The following is a 21,275-nucleotide window of genomic DNA, read 5'->3' on the forward strand; positions in this document are numbered from 1 at the left end:
GTTTCAAATGATGAGAGCAGCCTTGGAAGTTGACTCATTTCTAGTATTCATTTTGAAGTTCTTTTAGGACTTTGACATTCCTAGATTCATGTTATAATTTTTTTCTAGTCAATTTTCATGAATGCATCAGGGTATTTTCTTTTTAGAAAAGGTAGAAAGTGTTAAAGATTATCCACCATAGTATATTATTTGCAAAACAGCAATATTACTTTAATTACTGATAGTAAAGCTCTTAGGGAGGCAAATGAATTTTTGGGAGGATAAGACAAGTTACAAGCTTAAAATATAATTAAATATTAGAGATTACTAAATAAGCTAATTAATTAAGTGGAAAGATAAATAATTTAAAATCAACAAGACCCATACAATATTTAGACTTTAAATATGCAACAGTATTCCATTAAATCATTTAAAGTTGTCGTTTAATATTTACTGAGAAAATGTGATATGCTAAACACTAAAAATTGGCTCATTTGATTGGACCATTGTCCTGTACATCAAAAAGTAGTAGGTTCCATTCCTGGTCAGGGCACATACCCAGGTTTTGGGTTCGATCGCTGGTTGGGATTCGTGTGGGAGCAACTGATTGATGTCCCTCCCTCCCCTCCCTCCCCTCCCCTCCCCTCCCCTCCCCTCCCCTCCCCTCCCCTCCCCTCCCCTCCCCTCCCCTCCCCTCCCCTCCCCTCCCCTCCCCTCCCCTCCCCTCCCCTCCCCTCCCCTCCCCTCCCTCTCTCCCTACCTCTAAATAGCAATTAAAAAAAGAGCTTAAAAAAAGAAACAAAGAACTAAATACAAACTCCATATGTTTATAGATTAGACACAATTATGAAACCAAAATAAATTTACAATTTAGATATAACTAAAACAATGAAGTCAGTGAAATTCAAAGTAGTATCTCCAGTGTAATGTGACAAATAATGGTGTTTTGCAAAACCAAATCACTGTTAGTTAAATAGTAGAACTAGTAGAAGGAGGCCCAGTACTATATTTTTATTTCACTTCATATAATATCATTGCAGAGAAAGCCTGTTTATATAAGTGTACTCTAAAAAATGTGTTGTAAATATCTTTGAGGCTTTGTATGCTAGTTCATTATAATCGGAAATTATATTTAGCCTAAAGTTTGTTACTGAGCAGTCTTTGATGTTAGTGTTTATGGGGAACAACTTGATAACCTGTAGGTACACATTTTACACATCATACCAAGGCTCGCATAGTATCTGCGGTAGGTGGATTGTGGCCCCCAAGATGTCCTAATCCCCGCAGCCTGTGAGTATGCTACATTACAGGACAAAGGAGAATAGATTTGTCAACATAGGATGTCCAAACCTGTAGAGAATTTTTATAAAAATTTGAGTAAGAGGATACTCCTAGAAGCAAGATCTCAAAAGACTGAGTGAAATGCTTCTGAGAATAAGTTTGAAGTTTCTTCTGTGCATTTGAGATTAAGGAGGGTTAAGAAGATTAAGTTAAGTAAGGACAATTACATGAAGGTGGGAGAAAGCAAGGTAGGAATTGGATTACAAGTAAAGATTCTGTGCTCTCCTGAGGGTGGTCATGCTTTAGAAGGAGGTGCCTGAAAGGGGCTGTTTCAGAGGTGTGTTGACCTAGATGTACAGAAACAATGAATAGGGCTTGCTTAAGGCAAAGATAAGTCTTTTACTAAAGAAGTTATATGCCTGGGGTGTGACAACCCACCATGACCCGCCTAGTTAGGAATTTATGATCAGATCACCCTACGAGGTTATTTTCTATAGAACCCTGTTTTTGTCCACAGATATAAGGGAGTTTTTCCTGGGTTATCTAGGTGGGCCCAATGGAATCACAATGGTCCTTAAAAGTAGAAGAGGGAGTCAGAAGAGTCATAGAGATTTTAGGCCAGAGGCATAAGTTGTGAGAAGGACTCACTGGCCGTTTTTGGCTTTGAACATGGAGGAAGGGGGCCATGAGACAAGGCATGCAGTGGGTCTCTAGAAGTTGGGAAATACAAATAAACGGATTTCCCCCTAGAGCCTTCAGAAGGCAGTGCAGCCCTCCTGACACCTTAATTTTAGCCCAGTGAGACGTGTCAGATTTCTAACCTATAAAACTGTGAGAAAATTCATTTTTGTTATTTTAAGTCACTAAGCTTGAAGTATGGAAACAACAGGAAACTAATATGGTAGCATTCTGAAATCCTTAAATCAGTCCTGATCCACTTATTGCTGGATTTGGAACATAGTCTTTATTATCACGAGTTGTATTTAATTGCTAGTGAACTATTGCAAATTGGTATGTTCAGTGATGGGGCCCATCTTACCAGTAGCATGAGCGGGCCACTGACTGTTCAGAGAAAGCTTTTCTTGGGTTTGATGTGTGGTTGGGTAACCTGTGATGATTCAGTTCCCAACCACTGCCATGGAAACTTCCTTCTAACAGTAAGCTTCAGTGTCATTTGATCTTCACTTGGAGTTCACTCGATCATAAACATAAACACGAAATGAGGCCCCCGAAATTGCATGGCAGTACTTGATTATAAGGTTATTCTCTAGGACCTGTATTCTAGATGATCCAGAATATGTATATACAGGATTTTAAAGATTATCGTAAGAATTAAAATACAACCTGTGAGTCCAGTGACTCACCTTTCCTGTTGTTTGGGTCCTTAACTTTAAAATGGGGATACCTCATGGTGTTATTTGAGGATTAAATGTGTTTGCACTGGTATAAGGCCTAGTGTTTGATGTGCATTGGCCCAAAGTAGGAATTGGCAAACTGTGAGCTTCCAGTTCTCTTTCATGATTCCAAGTGGTTTTCAGTTAACTGAAAGGGTTCAAATGTGCTTTTGACTCCATGTTAGTAATGACTTTCCTCTAGTTATTCAGTGACTACTAAGCTCTGTGTCTTCGCTCTTCCTTGCTGAGTGGCTGCTTTCTATTAGAGGAGAAAACTAGGAAGCCAGACTGAAAGCACCACATGCCAAAGCGAGTGTGGAGAAGGGCGAGGCATATCTGTACTTACCTTGGTCTTTGACCTCATCACTTACAATGCCAACCCTGAAAGGCTCCCAGGAAATTTTGCCCATTTAGGCTGAGTCCTAGTTTCTGTGCTGTTCTTAAAAACACAAATCAGATTTTGTCAGTAAAGCGTTACAGTTGTCATGAGGATTTATTTTTGATGCCATATCTACCAGTATTTTCTTGCTTCAGTTTCTATAACTGTTTATAATTGTTTAATTTTGGTTTGACTCTCTCATTCTGGCTTGGAATTATTTAATGATTTGCTATTTTGTTTTGTCACAGGAGTTACAGAACTTTCTCAGGGTTGGCAGAGGTGAATTTCATGTGTAAAGCTTCTGGCTTCCTGCCTTGAGCTTATTAATCCATTCAGCTACATTGCCTCTTAATTGTGGATCTGAATTAAAAAAGAAAAAAACACTCTCATGTATTCTTGCTATAGAACAAGCTTATTGACATAACCTCTAATAATGTTAGTGATTTAAACAAGGAGAGACCTGATCCTTTTAGTAGTTTTGTTTGTTTTGCACAGTCTAGGACTAGCTGCTCAGAATAGTTTCCTTGTTACAGAATAGGCCTCTAGAATTAGCAAGAAAGTTTGAAAATGAAATACCAAGAATGAAGGACATACAATGCACGGTTTCTCTATTAACTCAAGTGGCAGCGAGTGGGGGGGGGGATAACCACTGGGAGAAAATGAAGAGGGGAAAGCAGAATTGAAAGGAAACTCCACACTTTTCCATGAACTAGACCTTGTTGGATTAATTTTTGTCCTTGTTTTTCTTTCCCCCATAGGTCTTAGGAAACTTTATTTTAGCTGATCAAAAGACCCATACTTCCTCATTTGGCAGAGATGCTTTTGCCTGTCTGCTTCTTTTTATCTTACTCAACCTATGGGCAGCTTTTTAATATTGCTCAGCGCCACCACTTTCAAATGCTGCAGATCCTAGGTTTCTAGGACATCAGAGTCTTCTGTTTGTGTTTTTCTTTTTTTCTTTCCATTTTGCCTCTTCTTAAGGCTTTCTTTTATGGGCCCCTCTTTATCTGTCTGACCATTAAATATTGATGTATTTCAGCTTCTGATCTATTGTAATTTTCTGAGTGAAGCCTTCTTGGTGTCATTCGTCACTGCTATGCTAAAGATTTCTAAATCTATATTTTGTGCTCCATCTGGGTGGACAAAAGGTTCCCCTGCTTCTGACACATCCTGTGTTAAGGTGTACTGCTTAAAGGGAGGCATCTGGGCCACTTTTCAACTCCTACTTGTGCCTTGCACTGGGTCCCTTTAAGCCTTGCAAAAACTATACTTAGTGGCCCTAAATAGTAACTCAGCATAAATTAGATGTTGCTCATGATCAACCAGATTATAGATAATCCTTCATAAACAAAGCAAACCTCTTTAAAAAGAAGAACAATTATTCTTTTATAGGTGTTAAATGCAACCTTTAGTTAAAACATTGTTATATTTAATTTGTTTTCAGAATTTTCACTTTTGTAAAATAGTGTGTAGTGGGGGCAGTTGTAGTTTTTAGGAAAAATTTTATTTTGTCCAATAAAGCTGAGGTTCTTTGTTGTTTTTTAATGTGCTCAGTTTTGAGTGCAAATGAATAAATAAATAAAATTTCACACACACATACATCTATTTAATTTTTTATTATGGAAGATTTTAAGTGTATACAAAATGAAGTGATGAAGCCTCGTGTATCTCTTACTCAGCCTCAACTGTTGTCAGGGTATTGTTTTATTCGCTTCTTCCCACTTCTCCCTCCTAAGTTATTTTGAAGCAAATCCCAAATATTATGTTTTTAACCTTCAAATTATTTAATATTTACTCTGGGAAGTAAAGACATTTTTATATTTATAACTTAAGCATAGTTTGTTATAACACCTAAAAAATTAATATTATCGACCATCCAGTATTCATACTTTCTTGGTTGTTTCATAAATGGCTTTTAAAGTTGGTTTGTTTGAATCAGAAGTAAAACAAATGTATACAATAAATTGGTCAGTATGTCTCTTGAGTTGCTTCTAATCTATAGCTTTTCCTCCCTCTCCCTCCCTCCCTCCCTCTCTTTCTCCCCCCCCCCCCCGTGTGTGTGTGTGTGTGTGTGTGTGTGTGTGTGTGTGTGTGAGTGATTTATTTGTTGAATTAAAGGGTCATTTGTCCACTTTCTGGATTTTGTTGATTGTATCCCTGTGGTATTATTTAACCTTTCCAAGAATACTTTTTACTTATGTTTAAATATATGATACCTCATCTGCATAGACCGTAAACAGGTTTTTGTTTAAGGGGAAAAATTAATACTTAACTCAGTTGTTAAAGGTTTTTAAAGCTTTTATAAACATGGAAGAGAGGGACTGGAGGAAAGTCCATAGGCCTCGAAAAGTTAGTTGAATTTTGTTAAGCTCCATGTTTATAGCTCTCTGATTATTTTGATAACATCATAAATTTGTTGCCATCTTAAAATGTCATAAAACACTGGAATATAAAATTGTAGCAAAAATAGATGAACAGGTTGATTTTGGTTAAAGTAACATTTTTCATTAACTTTTTTTTATTTACAAAAAGTTACCAGGTGATCAGCACGCCAACAGATTTTTTTATGGTAATGGAGTATGTGTCTGGTGGTGAATTATTTGACTACATCTGTAAACATGGACGGGTGAGTACCACCACTATCCAGTACAATAAATTCCTGAGCTAAAAAAGAGGGAAGTAGTGGGAAATGGCAAACCACAAAGATATTTTAAAAGTTGGGGTTGCTTCTGTAATAATGCCCAATTAAACATACAGACTATTAGATGTATTTTCTTTCTTAAAAAGTATACCTTTTGAACTATGGATTTTAGGAAATAAGTTCCACTTAATTGCCAACATGATACCCATGCTTTTCTTTTTCTTTTTTTTTTAAATATATCTTTATTGATTTCAGAGAGGAATGGAGAGGGAGAGAGAGAGAAACATCAATGATGAGAGAATCATTATCGAGCCCACAACCCGGGCATGTGCCCTGACCGGGAATCGAACCCCGATTGCCTGGATCCTAGGTCAATGCTCAATTGCTGAGCCACGCCCAGCGCCGGGCAATGCCTATGCTTTTCAAAATGAAAATCTGTTCCACACATCATGTTGAAGCTTCAGTTATTTTCTTTTCTTAGCACTTTCACATAAGCTCTATTTTAGGTGATGTTTTACTCGCTGATTCCCCCAAACTTGTGCACATTTAGTAATATTTGTTGAAAATTAAATATTACTGCCTAGTAGCAAAGAAAAACCTGTTGATTAACATGTTGATCTTTAATGCAAGTTTTTGTTTTCTTTGTCTGATTGGTGAATATTCTAACGCAATCTAATGAGCTTACATTACTCAGTTATATTTAGGCTGATTATGAAACAAACACTTGCTATGTAGATGTCCCAAATATTTTTAGTGCAGCTTCTTTTACATTGATAGGTTGAAGAGATGGAAGCCAGGCGGCTCTTTCAGCAGATCCTGTCGGCTGTGGATTACTGTCATAGGCATATGGTTGTGCACCGAGATCTGAAACCAGAGAATGTCCTGTTGGATGCACACATGAATGCCAAGATAGCTGATTTTGGTATGTAACTCCAGGGTTGTTCAGCAATGTCAGTAACAATTCTTAAAGAGCTAAGAACTTTTAATTTCAAAATTGTAAATCCTGTGCCATGAAAAGGTGCTAGTTGCACAGCCTCCACAGTAGCGCGTTAGACACAGACAATAGTATGGTGATGACCAGAAGGAAAGGGGCATGGGGGCAGGTGGAAGAGGGTATGGGGGCATAGATGGTGATGGAAGGAAACTTGACTTGGGGTGGTGAACACACAGTACGCTATGCAGACGATGTGTTACAGCATGGTACACCTGAATCCTATATGATTTTATTAACCGGTGTCACCCCAATAAAGTCAATAAATAGAAATAAAAAACGCAGCAGATACTTCTAGCGAAGTTAGAGGGCTAGGCATCAGAGTAAACCCATTCAATCTGTATTTCTTCCTAAGGAAATGAAACTTAACTGGTTTTATGTGGGGTCACAAACTCCTTTGAAAATAGGCCACTTTCTTTGATGAATGTACCTCACCAGAGGTACATAGAAATGTGCACATGAATGCCAAGATAGCTGATTTTGGTATGTAACTCCAGAATTGTTGTTTGGAGATTTATAGTCCTGTGATTCAATGACGGGGGGGGGGGGGGGGGGGGGGGGGGGGGGGAGTACCAGTGGATCCCAGGGTAACATCCACCACTTGATAAAACAATATGAGTTTTGTCAGGGGTGAAAGAAAAGCTAAAATGTAATTTTTATGTACCCAACACTTTCTGGGGTAAACATTCCTGGAAAGGGTGCTGCAATAGGGTGTTTTGGGAAGAGTGTTAGAAGTGAGTGAGTGTAGAGAGAGAGAGATGGAGCATGCCAGAGTTCAGCCTTGCTTGCATAACAGTTTTGTCAATACCTTGTCTTTAATCTGAAAACCTGGAAACTAGTTTCCCTATATCTCTTCCTTCTCTAAGTCACAGAATTCATTTTTAAACTATAGTTTGACTGATTTCAATAGATTATTCTTTTCTGTTAAATTAAAGCTTTCTAAATTAAAAACTTTTAGAACATAAATCTTTATAAATTGGAGCGTCTGGTTTCTACTTAGAGCTTTTTTTAAAAAAGGCTTTTGAAAGCATAGCATAAAAAAGTAACAGTCTCTGTTTTATTCTTTCAACTTTAGAAGTGAATAAATAATATTTTGATACTTTTATGTTTGGGAAAGCTCATATAGTTTAGAATAACCTCATACTTGTGAAGTGAACCAACATTTTTATTTAGAAAAGGAATTTGATTCCAGTTACACTGTTTTAGCTTGTGATGTGTTTTAGCATTTTTGGCATAGTGTAACAGCGCTCTGAAATGGTCTCTTTTTAGTCTAGCAAGTGCTTTCCACTCCTTTTTTTAATAATTAAAAAATATGAGCATTAAAGACTTGATATTTTTCTCATGCATTTATCTATATCTACTTTTAGAAATGTCTAGCACCAGGTAAACATTACTTTTATTTTCAGGATTATCTAATATGATGTCAGATGGCGAATTTCTGCGAACTAGTTGTGGATCTCCAAATTATGCAGCACCTGAAGTAATCTCAGGCAGGTAATAATATATCTGCAGAGAGTAAGCTTTTTGTAATCTTCTGTTCATTCTGATAACAATTATACATTCTCTTTACAAGATAAGATTTTTAACACAATAGAAACAAATTATCCCTTTAAGTTTTTCATTTTTAAAGAGAATAGTTATATTAAACAATATTTTAAACATTTAATTTTGTTATAAATGTATTTAAGAAGGTTTTCCATTAAAATGACTGAAATAAATGTTAATTTTTTATTTTATTTTAGAAAAGTGCAGATAGAGTAGGCATTTGCTAAGTTGAAGCTAGTGTCATTATTTACTTAACAGACATGATCCTTTACTGATATTTTACATATTTTATAAAGTATATAGAGTATTTTATATTTTGTTTTGGAAGAATGAGGTATTTGGGGAAACAATATGTCATTTCATGACTTCAGCTGCACAAGTGGAGATTTTGTAATTATGTACTTTTCTCATTGGTACATTTTAAAAATGTTTATACAAACATTTTTGTATAAACCCAGTCTTCTACAGGGACCAGTGTCTGATTGTAAAAGTTAACAGCAGTCTATTAGAGAAAAGATAGAAAAGGTATTATCACAGGTAGTAGGTATAGGAGTTTGGACAATATAGCCAACAGTGTAAATGATGGACAGCAATTTTTATTGAAATGGATTATATTCTTTTAATTGGAATTGTAGAGATTTACTTTGTTACCTCAGACCCAGGTTTGAGTTTGGTAATGTGCTATCAGGGGAGTTTCAGTACTGTGTACAGGTGAGAGAAAAAACCTTCTAGGCACAGTTTTTCTGGAGCAAAGCTAATCTTAGTCCTGTGAGCAAGCAAGTGATTAGAAAGAAAGTAATTAGGTGCTCAGGATAATGTGATGCAGGAGAAATAGTGTCCAAGATGTTACCACAGAACTAGTTAGGTACTTTACTGTTTCAAATATATCTATATATATATATATTTCAATATATCTTTATTGATTTCAGAGAGAGGAAAGGAGAGGGAGAGAGAGATAGAAACATCAATGATGAGAGTCATTGATCAAGCCCGCAACCGGGCATGTGCCCTGACCGGGAACCGAACCCCGATCGCCTGGATCCCAGGTCGACGCTCAACTGCTGAACCACGCCCGGCCGGGCTCAAATATTTTTTAAAAATGGGTGTACCAGGAATGAAATTCTATTACATATACATTTTCTTTCTTATAATCGTTTCATGGTAAAAAGATTTAGCCTATCCACTATATAGTATTGGTTTGTGTTTTTTTCAAGTTTATGGTCATCTACTTTGATGTTTCTACCAGAAATCAACCATAGAAAGTTTTATATTTTTTAATTAGTCAATAAGTTCAGTGAAATGAGTTTGTGCCAAAAAAATTAAAATACTATATTCTCTTGGAAAACTTGAATAATAATTGGTTAGACCAATTTATTATACCCCATGGGAAACAACCATTGAGTGTTTGGGAGTGGCCATGGACTTCATTAAAGACCTTGAAAGCAATATGTACCAAGCCCATACTGTGTGTATATAGAAACCGGGTACTTGTAGGCGACAAAGTGACACTTGCATTTTAGGTTTGTGTTGTCATCTTTTCTCTTAGATTGTATGCAGGGCCTGAAGTTGACATCTGGAGCTGCGGTGTTATTTTGTATGCTCTTCTCTGTGGCACCCTCCCATTTGATGATGAGCATGTACCTACATTATTTAAGAAGATCCGAGGGGGTGTTTTTTATATCCCAGAATATCTTAATCGTTCTATCGCCACTCTCTTGATGCATATGTTGCAGGTTGACCCCCTGAAACGAGCAACTATCAAAGACATAAGGTGAATCTTTTTTTGTTACTGTTATGTTCGTTTCTAGTATTAATAATACTAGTATCACTAATTGAATGCTTTCTTTATGCTGGGCTGTGTAACACTTTATACACATTTTACTTCCTTTAATAAACAAACCTGATCCTGTCACTCATCTTTTAAATATTTCAGATTGTTTCCCAAACTGTTTAGCTTAGGAAGCAAAGCATACAAGTCCCTTCATAGTGAAGCTCTACTCACTTCTTCTGAAGTCTCATTTCCTCCACTCATTACTACACCCCCTGTACGGTGCTTCAGCCACATTGAACTTTTCCTTGTTCTGCAGACATATTTTATGCCTTCTTGTCTTTGTATATGATTCCTTTCGCCTCTGATGCCTTTTCTGCCTTTTTGACCTGATAGATTTCTGTTCATCCTTTAAAATTCTGTTCACATATCACTTCCCTTGAAATCACTTCTGATTTCCCTAGGCAATGTCAGTTGCTCCCACGTCTGTGATTTCACATTTTGTTCCATTCTCATTTTGTATGTAGCTCTTTTTCAGTGTGTCTTTCTCTCTCTTATATTCTAACTAAATAAGGGTAGAGAGAGTGTCTTCCTCAGCAGTGCTGGAAGGCCTAGGATATAGTGTATGCTCAGATAGTATTTGAATAAATTTCTAATAGAAAAACAGGGTGAGACTTATGTATTTTACATGTGGTTGATGAAATAAAGAATAAAAATTTTGCTAAGATTTTGAATCCAAAATAGCGGCTGGTAGGTTTTTCTGTGAAGGGTTTCTTGTTGTGTGAGAAACTTTGGGAAGTGCAGTTGCTGGTGTTACTGTGAATGTGACCTTTATATAGTGCACATCAGCCAGGATGATTCATTGTCTTCTACTTTTACCCTATCATGTCATGTGTCTTAGAGGTGTTTTGTTCTTACCTAATGTTTTTTCAGGTATTTGCTTCCAAACACATCCTTTTAACATCTTTCCAGAATCCCTTGCCTTCTCTTCATAAGCCAGAATGACTAGAGACCTCTGATTCTCAGAATATGTAAATGATGGCTGAGGTGGTTGAAAGCAAGGACTGATCCCTTTTGTATTCGTGCGCTGTTTTCCTCCCCAGCCTTTCCTCAGTGTTCCAGGCCTCATACATAAACATGGAAAACTGTAAATTAGCACCAGATTTAGTTATGGAAATAAACTTAGTGGGGGAATAAACCTCTTGTGTTCACAATTCTTTAGACTATATCATTAATTTAATTGGCTTTTCCTTAGAAAGTTAGATATGCTGAGATACATACTTGTATTTGCTTGTATCAGCACATTTAGGAGAGTATTGATTCTGTTATTTTTAAAAAAGATGTTTGTATATGTATAGGCTTCAGGAGAAACATGTAATTAAAATTTTACTTGGATGTAGGTGGTATAAAATAGCGGCATTCATTTCTGTACTTAAAATGATGTAACAACTTGGATTCGTAGTTTTCATCATTTTTTATTTATCCAAATTCCGTTTTTTAATATTTGGGAATTCTTTTTCTTTTTTTTAAGTACAAGCACATTGAAAGTCTGCTTTTTTTTTTCTTTCTTCAATTTATTGATTTTTAGAGAGAGGAAGGGGGAGAGAAAAAAGAAAGAGGAATGTGAGAGAGAAACCTTGATCAGTTGCCTCCTGTAAGCACCCCGACTAGGAATCGAACCCACAACCTGGGTATGTACCCTGACCTGGAATCAGACCTGCCACCTTTCAGTGTACAGGACAGTGCTCCAACCAACTGAGCCACCTGGCCAGGGTCATTGGTTAATTCTTATATGTGTCCCGACCGGGGACGGAACCCGCAACCTTGGCATATTGGGATGACGCTCTGACTACCTGAGCTACCCTGCCAGGGCCTGTTTGGGAATCCTTGATTCAATAAAATACAGTTCAACAGGGAAAGAATTACTAATTATTGAATAGTTATTACTTACCAGATATTGTGCTAGATACTTGACATGTTTTATCACATTGACTCTTAGTACGTAGCCATTATTAATCTTATTTTACAGACTATGAAACATACCTGATTTAGACATGTAATATAATACCTTATTTCTGTTATTTATTTTGAAAAATTAATACTATCAGTCATTTTTATTACTAAACATCTATTAGATGCTTATTATTATAATATAGCAAATAAACACATTAATGAATTCATTTTTGTCTTCATACTTCATGTGTCTACCCATCATTTATTTATTCTGTATTTATTGAGCATTTACTCTGTATTGGGTACTGGAGTATAGTTAAATAAGACATGGTCCTTATTTCAAGGAAATCTCAGTTTAGGGGAAAGATTAAGAAGAAATCAACAACTATAAAAAAGTGTGACTGTTAAAATGAAAAGATCTACTAGAAGCTGTAGAGGTTTTGTCTTTGTATTCTCTCAGGGCCTGGCACACCACATTTCTTACTTGGACTTTTGCACTAGCATCATCACCACATTATCATTTTTTTAAATCTTTTCAACTCATTTTCTATATTGCAAGCAGAACAATATTTACAGAGTGCAGATCATATCTTGTCACTCCTGTCTCTTTAAAAGCTTTCAGTGATTGTCATTAACCATAGGTTCAAATCCCCAAAACATTTTTATAACCTACAACTGTCAGAACTTTCTGATATCTTTTGACCCTCCAACCCATAACTCATGCTTTCATGATGGTGGTTTGAGATTAGTTCCTTGAACATGGTAAAACTCTTCTTGTCTCTGAGTCTTTGCATATATTGTTTCTTTTGCTGGGAGTATCTGTTCCTCAACTCCTTGCTTAGGTGACTTCTAGTCATTCTGGTGTCTGCTTAAATATTACTCAGAGTGGATTCCCTAACCACCTGCCTCCCAAGCTGAATTATATTCCCTCATTTAACTTTATGTTTTTTCACTCAGAATCTCTATCACAGGAATTTCATGTTTGTATATTTGTAACTATGTTTATTTTTGTGCTTATTTGTTTAATCTTCATCCAGCTAGAATATAATTGCTATGGATGAAAGAGGGTGTCTTTTTGCCATAGAATGTCCTTAAAATACTCATAAATGAGTTAATCAGTCAATAGAAGGTATCCAGTCAAAATATCTGTTGATCTGAATTTAAGCTTAGGGAGTGTCCCATTCCCCCATGTAGTAATGCTTACACAATCTTGAAGGAATAGTACATGTTAGATGAAAAGGGGTGGGATATTTCTAGGGTGGCAATAGTAACATCATGTGCAAAGGAGTGTGAGAAAATAAGATTTAGGAGACTGATTCTTGAACTTTTTTGGTTTAGTACCCCTTTACATTCTTAAAGTTGAGGTCTCCAAAGAGTTAGTGGGTATTGTGTGTTTTTTAAAAATGCAGGTATGTCTATCAATAATTACCGTATTAGAAATAAAAAATGAAACATTTTAAAATTATTCACTTAAAAATAATGACAGACCTATACATGTTAAGGTAAATAACATCTTTTATGAAAAGTAACCTTATTTCCCAAAACAAAAAAAAGTTGTGACGAGAGTGGTATTATTTTACATTTTTCAAATACCCTCAGCGTTTGACTTAATCAAAGACAGCAGCTAGGTTCTTATATCTACTTCTTCATCCAATCTGTTGCAGTATGTTGTGTTAGTTTAAGTCTGTGGACTAAACCTGACCTCACTCATATAAAGGGTTGGAAAAGAGGAACATTTTTACAGCTTTCTGATAATTGTAGGTATTTTTCTTTGAAATGAAACCAAAGCTTAACATGTTAGTTGCATTATCAAACCAGAAAACATATCAGTTAGCTATTGTACTTATTATATTGAAATCCACTGATCTGTTTTGCATTTTGAATGCATTTATGCCCATGTATAATTCTTTAACATCGTGCATTGGTTATTTAGGAAAAACTAGGTTATTGAGTTAGAGGGATTTTTCCAAATGGTAACCCATTTCATATACAATATCAGAAATCATATTCATTATCATCACTACAAAGTTATCAGAAAAGTCTTTAAGTATTGGGAAGTTTTCAAGCTCATGGAGACAGATACAAATTACACAAAATTCTAAAATTTTGCTTGAGAACTCAAATTTTATCATTGGCATCAAATACTTCCAGTTGTCTCCTTCACAGTGACAGGTTCACTTTGTTTATTTTTGAGAAAATGTCAGCCAAATACCCCAGTCTGAGTAACCATAGTTATTCAAGGGTAAGGGTTAATTACCTCACCCAGGGTCACAAAGCTAGTAAGTGATCTGAGAGCAGGTCTTTCTGATTCTGTTATATTGCCTTGCCCCATGTCTAAATTATTTGGACTTACCAAAGCATGTTCTAACACTAGTGTGTTGTGGTATTTATTCCTAGAGAGCATGAATGGTTTAAACAAGATTTGCCCAGTTACTTATTTCCCGAAGACCCCTCCTATGATGCTAACGTCATTGATGATGAGGCTGTGAAAGAAGTGTGTGAAAAATTTGAGTGCACAGAGTCAGAAGTAATGAACAGTTTATATAGCGGCGACCCTCAGGACCAGCTTGCAGTGGCTTACCATCTCATCATTGACAACCGGCGGATCATGAACCAGGCCAGTGAGTTCTACCTCGCCTCCAGCCCCCCCACTGGCTCCTTTATGGATGACAGCGCCATGCACATTCCCCCAGGCCTGAAGCCTCACCCAGAAAGGATGCCGCCTCTTATAGCCGACAGCCCTAAAGCACGGTGCCCGCTGGACGCGCTGAACACCACCAAGCCCAAGTCCTTAGCGGTAAAGAAGGCCAAGTGGCATCTCGGAATCCGAAGTCAGAGCAAACCCTATGACATCATGGCTGAAGTTTACCGAGCCATGAAGCAGCTGGATTTTGAATGGAAGGTAGGAAATCGTGTATTAAAATGGTCTGTAGAAGCCATTGTTTTGTATAGTAAGCTGCTCTGAGCTGCTGAGTTGAGTACTGAGGTCCATAGAAAGATATTTTTGGTCTAGATACAAATTTAATGGTCTTGATACTTCTGGCTATAAACGCCATTCTTTGCAATAGTATACGATGTGCATCCAAAACCAAACCAACAAACCTGTGTGAGGAAAAAGTGTGTTGATGTTGAGGACCTACATATTTTTGAATTACAAAATAGCATTTTTTGGGCAAAGAAACAAAGAGTAGTCAACTTGAAATCACCTGAGGAAAGACTCCACCTGTTTCAGTGTCCATTATAGCAATAAAAATCATGCGTCTTCAGAGATACTATGTTTTTACATTTCTCGCTCCCTTTTTAGGCAGGGTTTTTCTTCTTGGCAGTAGCAGTAGCAGCTAGTGGTCAGTACAGATTATAGCATCAGGATATATTTATTCAGTCAACAAATACTTTTCTCTGAGTTGAGAAAACCTCTCTTATTTGGCTGGTGCTTTCAGTCCTTAATTATGTAATGCTTTTCTTACAGTAAGCCCACATTTTACTTTTTTAAAAAACATAAGTGCTCAAATTCATTCCAATTCTATTTATTTGTCAGGAAGAAAAGCTTTTTTTTTTTTTTTTCCTTTTCATTTCAGGTATCCCTTTAACTCTTGTTCTTTTCTTGAGGACTGTGAATGTGTTTTTAAAGGTAGAAGAGAAACATTCGAACATATCATGTAAATATTCACTTGACATGTTTGAATAAATCAGTCATTTTCATTTCATTATTTGTACATGAAATGCATAAATAAAATATTCCCTTAAACCCATTTAAAATTCAGATCTGCCTTTTCTGAAGCAGATAAAAAGAGATGTTAATATCTTTAAAATTCCTTACTGAAAAATTTTTGTAGCTAACTTGATAGATGTTTTTTGCAAACCCAGAATCTTCTTTACCTGAGCTATAGTTTTATCTTTAAACCCGCTCTCAGGATTCTTTGTGATACTGAAATTTTGTGACAGTACCTGTTACGGTGCCTGATGCAAACCTATAAGACGCTAGTTCCCCTTTATTCCTTCTACTCCTTATATATAGGTAAAAGCATTCAAGCTGAGGCTGGGCAACCAAAATTGTTATTGATGCTTTGGAGTGAGGCACATTTAGAATGGAGGCTAGACTCTACAGAGTTCCCGTTCATTTTAATTGCTGTACACAGACAGTACTGTTAGTGGGAATTAAAAATACTGTGATATAAAAAAGGATCATTGAGGAATTTTTCCTCTATCCCACTTATATTGCTGATTCATTTTGATATTCTTTGCAATAAGAATAGGGAGATATTTTATAGTTTGTTATTTTTAACACTTTTCCTTAACCAAGATTTCTCGTTTTAGGTAGTGAATGCATACCATCTTCGGGTAAGGAGGAAAAATCCAGTGACTGGCAATTATGTGAAAATGAGCCTGCAGCTTTACCTGGTTGACAATAGAAGCTATCTTTTGGACTTTAAAAGCATTGATGGTAAGGAAGCTATGCAGGCATGAACTCTGAGCAAATAAAACTTGGCACTAGTTGACAAGACATTAAAATCATCTCAGAGGCATGGGTGGGTAGGTCTTTTATACTGGTTTTTAAGTAATCTAGATTTAGCTAAAAACGTAAGTGAAATGAAAAAGATCAAAGACACATAGACTATCTCTAACCTAGCACCTCTCCAAAAGAAGTGCATCCTTGCCATAAAAAGTCTTTCGAAGTGGTGCCTGTGGAGCAAAAACCAGGGAAGCAATTTTTACCTAAAATTAATTGATGTTGTTGGGTCTTTGTCACATTCCTCATTCATATTTTGTTACTGTTGGCATTACAGTATCTAAACTTCCCCTTCATCAGCTGCTCTCATCCTGGTTGGCCCAAGTGACCAAATGGGCCTCTCCTGGGATGTAGGTTAGATTTTGGTGCCCATGGCCACCCAGGAGCCAAAAGGAGTAAGGGAAGGAGGTCCAGTCCAAATACTTAGTGTGTGCCAAGAGTCAAACCTGGGTGAACCAAATGTGCTTATTTCATTCATAGGCCAAAACAGGTAAAAACAGAATAACCCGATGGTCAGGTGCTGAATGGAACAAGAGAACTGAGTTCAGATATAGGGAAGTTGATTTAACAGAGCTTTTAAATGTTATTCTTGAACTACCATTATCTATAGCAGTGTTTATATGGTCCCCAGACCAGCATTCTTATTAAAATGCAGATTCTTAGGAGTTGCCCCCAGTCCTAAGTCCGAATTTCTGGAGATAAGAAACTGGGAATCTGCATTTTAAAAAAGATGCTTCCCCCCCACCCCTGGGCAATTTCTTTGTGCACCAAAGGTTCAGAACCACTGTGTGATGATAACTTTTATTTTTATTTTAATGATATTTTGTTGAGACCCTGCAAGAAAATAAGCCTTCAAGGATGTGCTTTCTTCATACGCAGGGATATCAGTTTGATTTCAAGGTTACACCAAATCCTCGTTGAAAGGGGTTTAGGGGTCACATTTTTACCGGGTGGAAGTACTGTGATTGATTAGTGATGTCTGTTATGCTTGTGGGAGGGAAGAGGTATTATCACCCTGGCTCCTAAAACACTGGAATATGACATTTATTAAGTTGCCTTTGCTCAGATGTGTTTACTTACTTACTATTCTGACTATAGCATCTTCATAAGAAGTGCTGGGCAAAGTATACCTTTCTGATAAATTGCTCTGCTTGGTCCATTTCAGATGAGGTGGTGGAGCAGAGGTCTGGTTCCTCAACACCTCAGCGTTCCTGTTCTACTGCTGGCTTACATAGACCAAGGTCAAGCTTTGATTCTGTAACTGGCGAGAGCTATTCACTGTCCGGCTCCCTCACTGGCTCCTTGACTGGAAGCACATTGTCTTCAGTTACACCTCGCCTGGGCAGTCACACCATGGATTTTTTTGAAATGTGTGCCAGTCTGATCACTACTTTAGCCCGTTGATGATCTTTCCCTAGTTTATATCTTTCTGTTACTGCACTGTGAAAATCACATGTATTCTTTAAATTATTATTTTACTTATGTGTACACTTACTCTAAAGTGCTGATTGACAGACGTGAATATTGCCAGGGGACACTCAATGCCATTGAAATTACTGAAAACAGAAAAGTCTGACATTTTATTTACCTGTAGAAATCTGTAATTCTGTTTTGTCTATGATAAATTCACATAGGCAATATCTTTAATAGGTGAACACTGATGAAAATCATTAATTAAAGTTGTGAGTTCATTGCAGGTGATTAATGCACATTCACTGGTGAACCATCTCAATCAGAGGGTGGTTTGGCAGCACCTCCTTGCTTTACTCTTTAGTGTAGGTAAATACAGTTTATTTCCTAAAAATTTCAGCAAGCTTAAAGCTATGTTTTTGCACCCAGTTCTTTTGCACAAAAAGATTAAAAAATAAAACAACCATTAGTAAGATAGTACTTAAATGTTGAAATCTTAAAACCCTGCTCCAAAATTTCAGAAGCCACGTTCTAGGAATTTTTGCCTAGTGTTTGACAGAAAGGCTGTGGTCCTGAAACAGGTAACCACGATTTCCTAGTTCCTTAAAAACAACTGTCACCAACTAGAGGTTTTATTGTGCAATTTCCACGAGTAATATACTTTAAGAGCCTTTACGATTCTACTCAGTACTGGAACATCTAGAATTGCAACTTTTGTCATAAACTTAATATCATTTAAAACATCCCTTCAAAACCTACCTTTCTCAAATTCTTTTTAGCTCTATTATTCTTGTACCTTACCAAGCATGACAGTTACATGAAACAAAGCATAATATCAACAGTCCCTTGAAAGAGAACTCTGATCTCTGTTGTGTGCGGTGGTAGGGTGGGGGTGTGAGAGATGCTGCGTCACACGGGAATTCTTCCTCTTAAGTTTGTCATTGAAGCCACCTCCTCCCTCACTTTCCCTGGTCACCATTTTCTTTGTTTATTGTTTGATCCTTAGTGACTGATTGGTTTAACTTTTAAATCCTCCCTGGTTCCATTTCTTTGCTCTTTATCTTGGTTGCTACCCGTCTAATTTGAAAATACTGTTCTGGCAGCCTTAAGGGCTTTTATGTAATTCCAGAGCTTGATAGGCTGTGACCTTCACTGTTGAACCTTTTAGGGCAGGGTAGCCTTAAACATTAAAAAGGAAATTCTCTCTTGTATAAATATATGTGTTGTTTACATATATACATATATGTATTCACACACCAATGCTTTTAAAGGAAAACCAAACAGGTTTTTTTTGTTTGTTTTGTCCAGGTTGTATTTTTTTTTTGTAATTAAAAAAAAAATATCTATATACAGCAGTGTAGATAATAGCTTATTAATTATATTTCATTTTAGTAAAAGTATTTAATTTTTAAATTAAGTGTAATTTATCAAATTTCTATTTATTCATTTGTTTTCTTTGGTATGTTATAATTAACAATCTCATTCACCTGACTTATCCTAGAAAAGATTAAGCTCTTGAAAACAAAAAGTGACTGACTCTTGACAGGTTTCTCTTTGCCAAAAATAATGTTTCCTACCAGAAGCAAATGAGAGTGCTAGACCAAATTTCCCCTGTGTTTATGGAAGAAAAGCATGTCTACCTTTAAGTAGCTTTGAGCCAGAAGTTTGCAGTGTTACATCACATTGTTTTGTAGAACTTTCAAAAAATCTTAAGTAACTTTTTCAGTTTGACTTCTTAATATCAAAATAAAAGGAGTCCTCATAGGGAAAGAGGGTGGGGTGGGTTGCAGTTAAGTTTTAAGTTTAAACCTTTGAAAGGTTGCCACCTAGTGGCACAAAAGGGTGCTTTTTTGTGTGTGATTATTTTTATAGGGTTAAGTAGTAGTCCTGTTGAGTTAGTCTGATGTGCATTATAAATATGGCATAATTTTGGCCTCTCCAACTGTGTAAATACCTCTTTTGGGAAAAACAAGGCCACCTCATAACACGTGCCTATGAATGGGATGACCTTAGAAATAAGGAATTAGTTTGATTCCTTACCCTCAGTGACAAAATCCCTAACAATTTTGAAGGTGGAGAAACAGCAGGAAGGAATCCAGGGGTATTTTAGCTTTGTTAGTCTTAATAAGTCACATATTAGAAACTTATTCATATCAAAATTACTTTATATGGATGGTTATATTTTTTGAAAGTTAAGAAATTATTTACTATTTTCTTATTCTTGCCAATATTCATGAATATCTACAATTCGGTAGTTATTGAATTTGGTAGTTACCTATTGAATTTTAGGAGAACCAAGGGTCACAGTTTTGGTTTTTGTATGCTTACATTTTTAAAGCACAGCTGTTCTGTGAATCTAGAATTATTTTGTGGAGAGAAGATTACAAGAGGCTTAGTCCAGCATAACGGGCTAGAACATTGTCTAAGGAGGCTTTGTGTTGCTAATGAACAGAGAAGGGAAGAATCAGAACTAAATCCCCACGACTCAGCCTTATGAACCGGTTCACCATGGATGTGGTCGTGGTAGGTAGATATGAGCGAGGAGCAGGTTTTTTCCAGCTAAAATTCTGGAAGAGAGTTTCTGTTAGGTTATAGAAGCCTTAGCTATGTCATGGAAATGGACTCCATGGGATTCTAGAATAGCATTGCCCAAGTTCTATCCTTTCAGATGCTCTGCAGAAAAACGGTGCCATTTGAGCAAGTTTGGAAAAATGTTACCTGCTCCTCTCCCGCTCGAGATACGAGTGTTCAAGACTTTGATGAGTCCTTCTGTGTTTAACCTTTGCCCAAGTTAATTTAACCATGTTTTTTAAACTTTCCCATGGGGAAAAGCAAGTTTAGAAAATACTATTTTAGGAAAATTATTGTCCCAGGTTGTCATAATTAGAGTAGTTAAGAATAAAATGAAGATTCCCTTTTCCCTTACCAGTTGTTGGAGAGAGTCTGGTTCAAAATCAGAATAATTTCATTTTTAACCTGTGAACATAGTCATCTTGAACTGGACTAAATAGAGTTGTGAATACCTGCTACTTGTTTCATAGCTCCTTGATTTTCTTAATCAGGTTGTGGTTTGGGGGAGCAAAATGTATTTTTTTTGTGCTGAATGGGTAACTAAAAAATCTTGAACAAGGTTAGTTGTAAAAAAGTACTAAAGATTAGTAACTAATGCTTGTGGCTCTATGGACCATGAGTCAATGTTGATTCTTTCAAAATGTGCCGTCAGTGAACATTTTCTAAATACTTTTAAACAGGGTTCCATATTTAGATGTAATTCCCATTGTCCTCTAATGTAGGAACAAACAACATCTCAAATCGAATTTATAGGGAGGAGAGGGAGGAAAACCTATTACAAGTTGGGTTTTTGTTTCAGTCTACAAGTTTGTTTTTTAAATTTTTAATTGATTTTTACAGAGAGAAGAGGGGA

The 21,275-nt window shown here is 36.5% G+C and overlaps 1 protein-coding gene across 5 annotated transcripts in view; it reads left to right on the forward strand.

Annotated features, from left to right (window-relative positions):
• PRKAA2 (protein kinase AMP-activated catalytic subunit alpha 2) overlaps nucleotides 1-19,552 on the forward strand; it is a 42,861-nt gene extending 23,309 nt beyond the window's left edge. For 3 of the 5 annotated variants that reach the window (XM_081145308.1, XM_081145310.1, XM_081145309.1), the window contains exons 3-9: nucleotides 5,566-5,659; nucleotides 6,452-6,596; nucleotides 8,072-8,159; nucleotides 9,757-9,981; nucleotides 14,329-14,833; nucleotides 16,249-16,375; nucleotides 17,607-19,260. In XM_081145308.1, the coding sequence (XP_081001434.1) occupies nucleotides 5,566-5,659; nucleotides 6,452-6,596; nucleotides 8,072-8,159; nucleotides 9,757-9,981; nucleotides 14,329-14,833; nucleotides 16,249-16,375; nucleotides 17,607-17,845 (1,423 nt within the window). In that variant the 3' untranslated portion in view covers nucleotides 17,846-19,260. Of the gene's footprint in view, nucleotides 1-5,565; nucleotides 5,660-6,451; nucleotides 6,597-8,071; nucleotides 8,160-9,756; nucleotides 9,982-14,328; nucleotides 14,834-16,248; nucleotides 16,376-17,606 lie in introns of all 5 variants that reach the window. The other 2 variants (XM_081145307.1, XM_081145311.1) reach the window with 2 other exon arrangements.
• Nucleotides 19,553-21,275: the final 1,723 nt, after the last annotated feature.

This window comes from Miniopterus schreibersii (genome assembly GCF_964146895.1).
Source record: "Miniopterus schreibersii genome assembly, chromosome: 8".
In the NCBI taxonomy this organism is placed as follows: domain Eukaryota; kingdom Metazoa; phylum Chordata; class Mammalia; order Chiroptera; family Miniopteridae; genus Miniopterus; species Miniopterus schreibersii.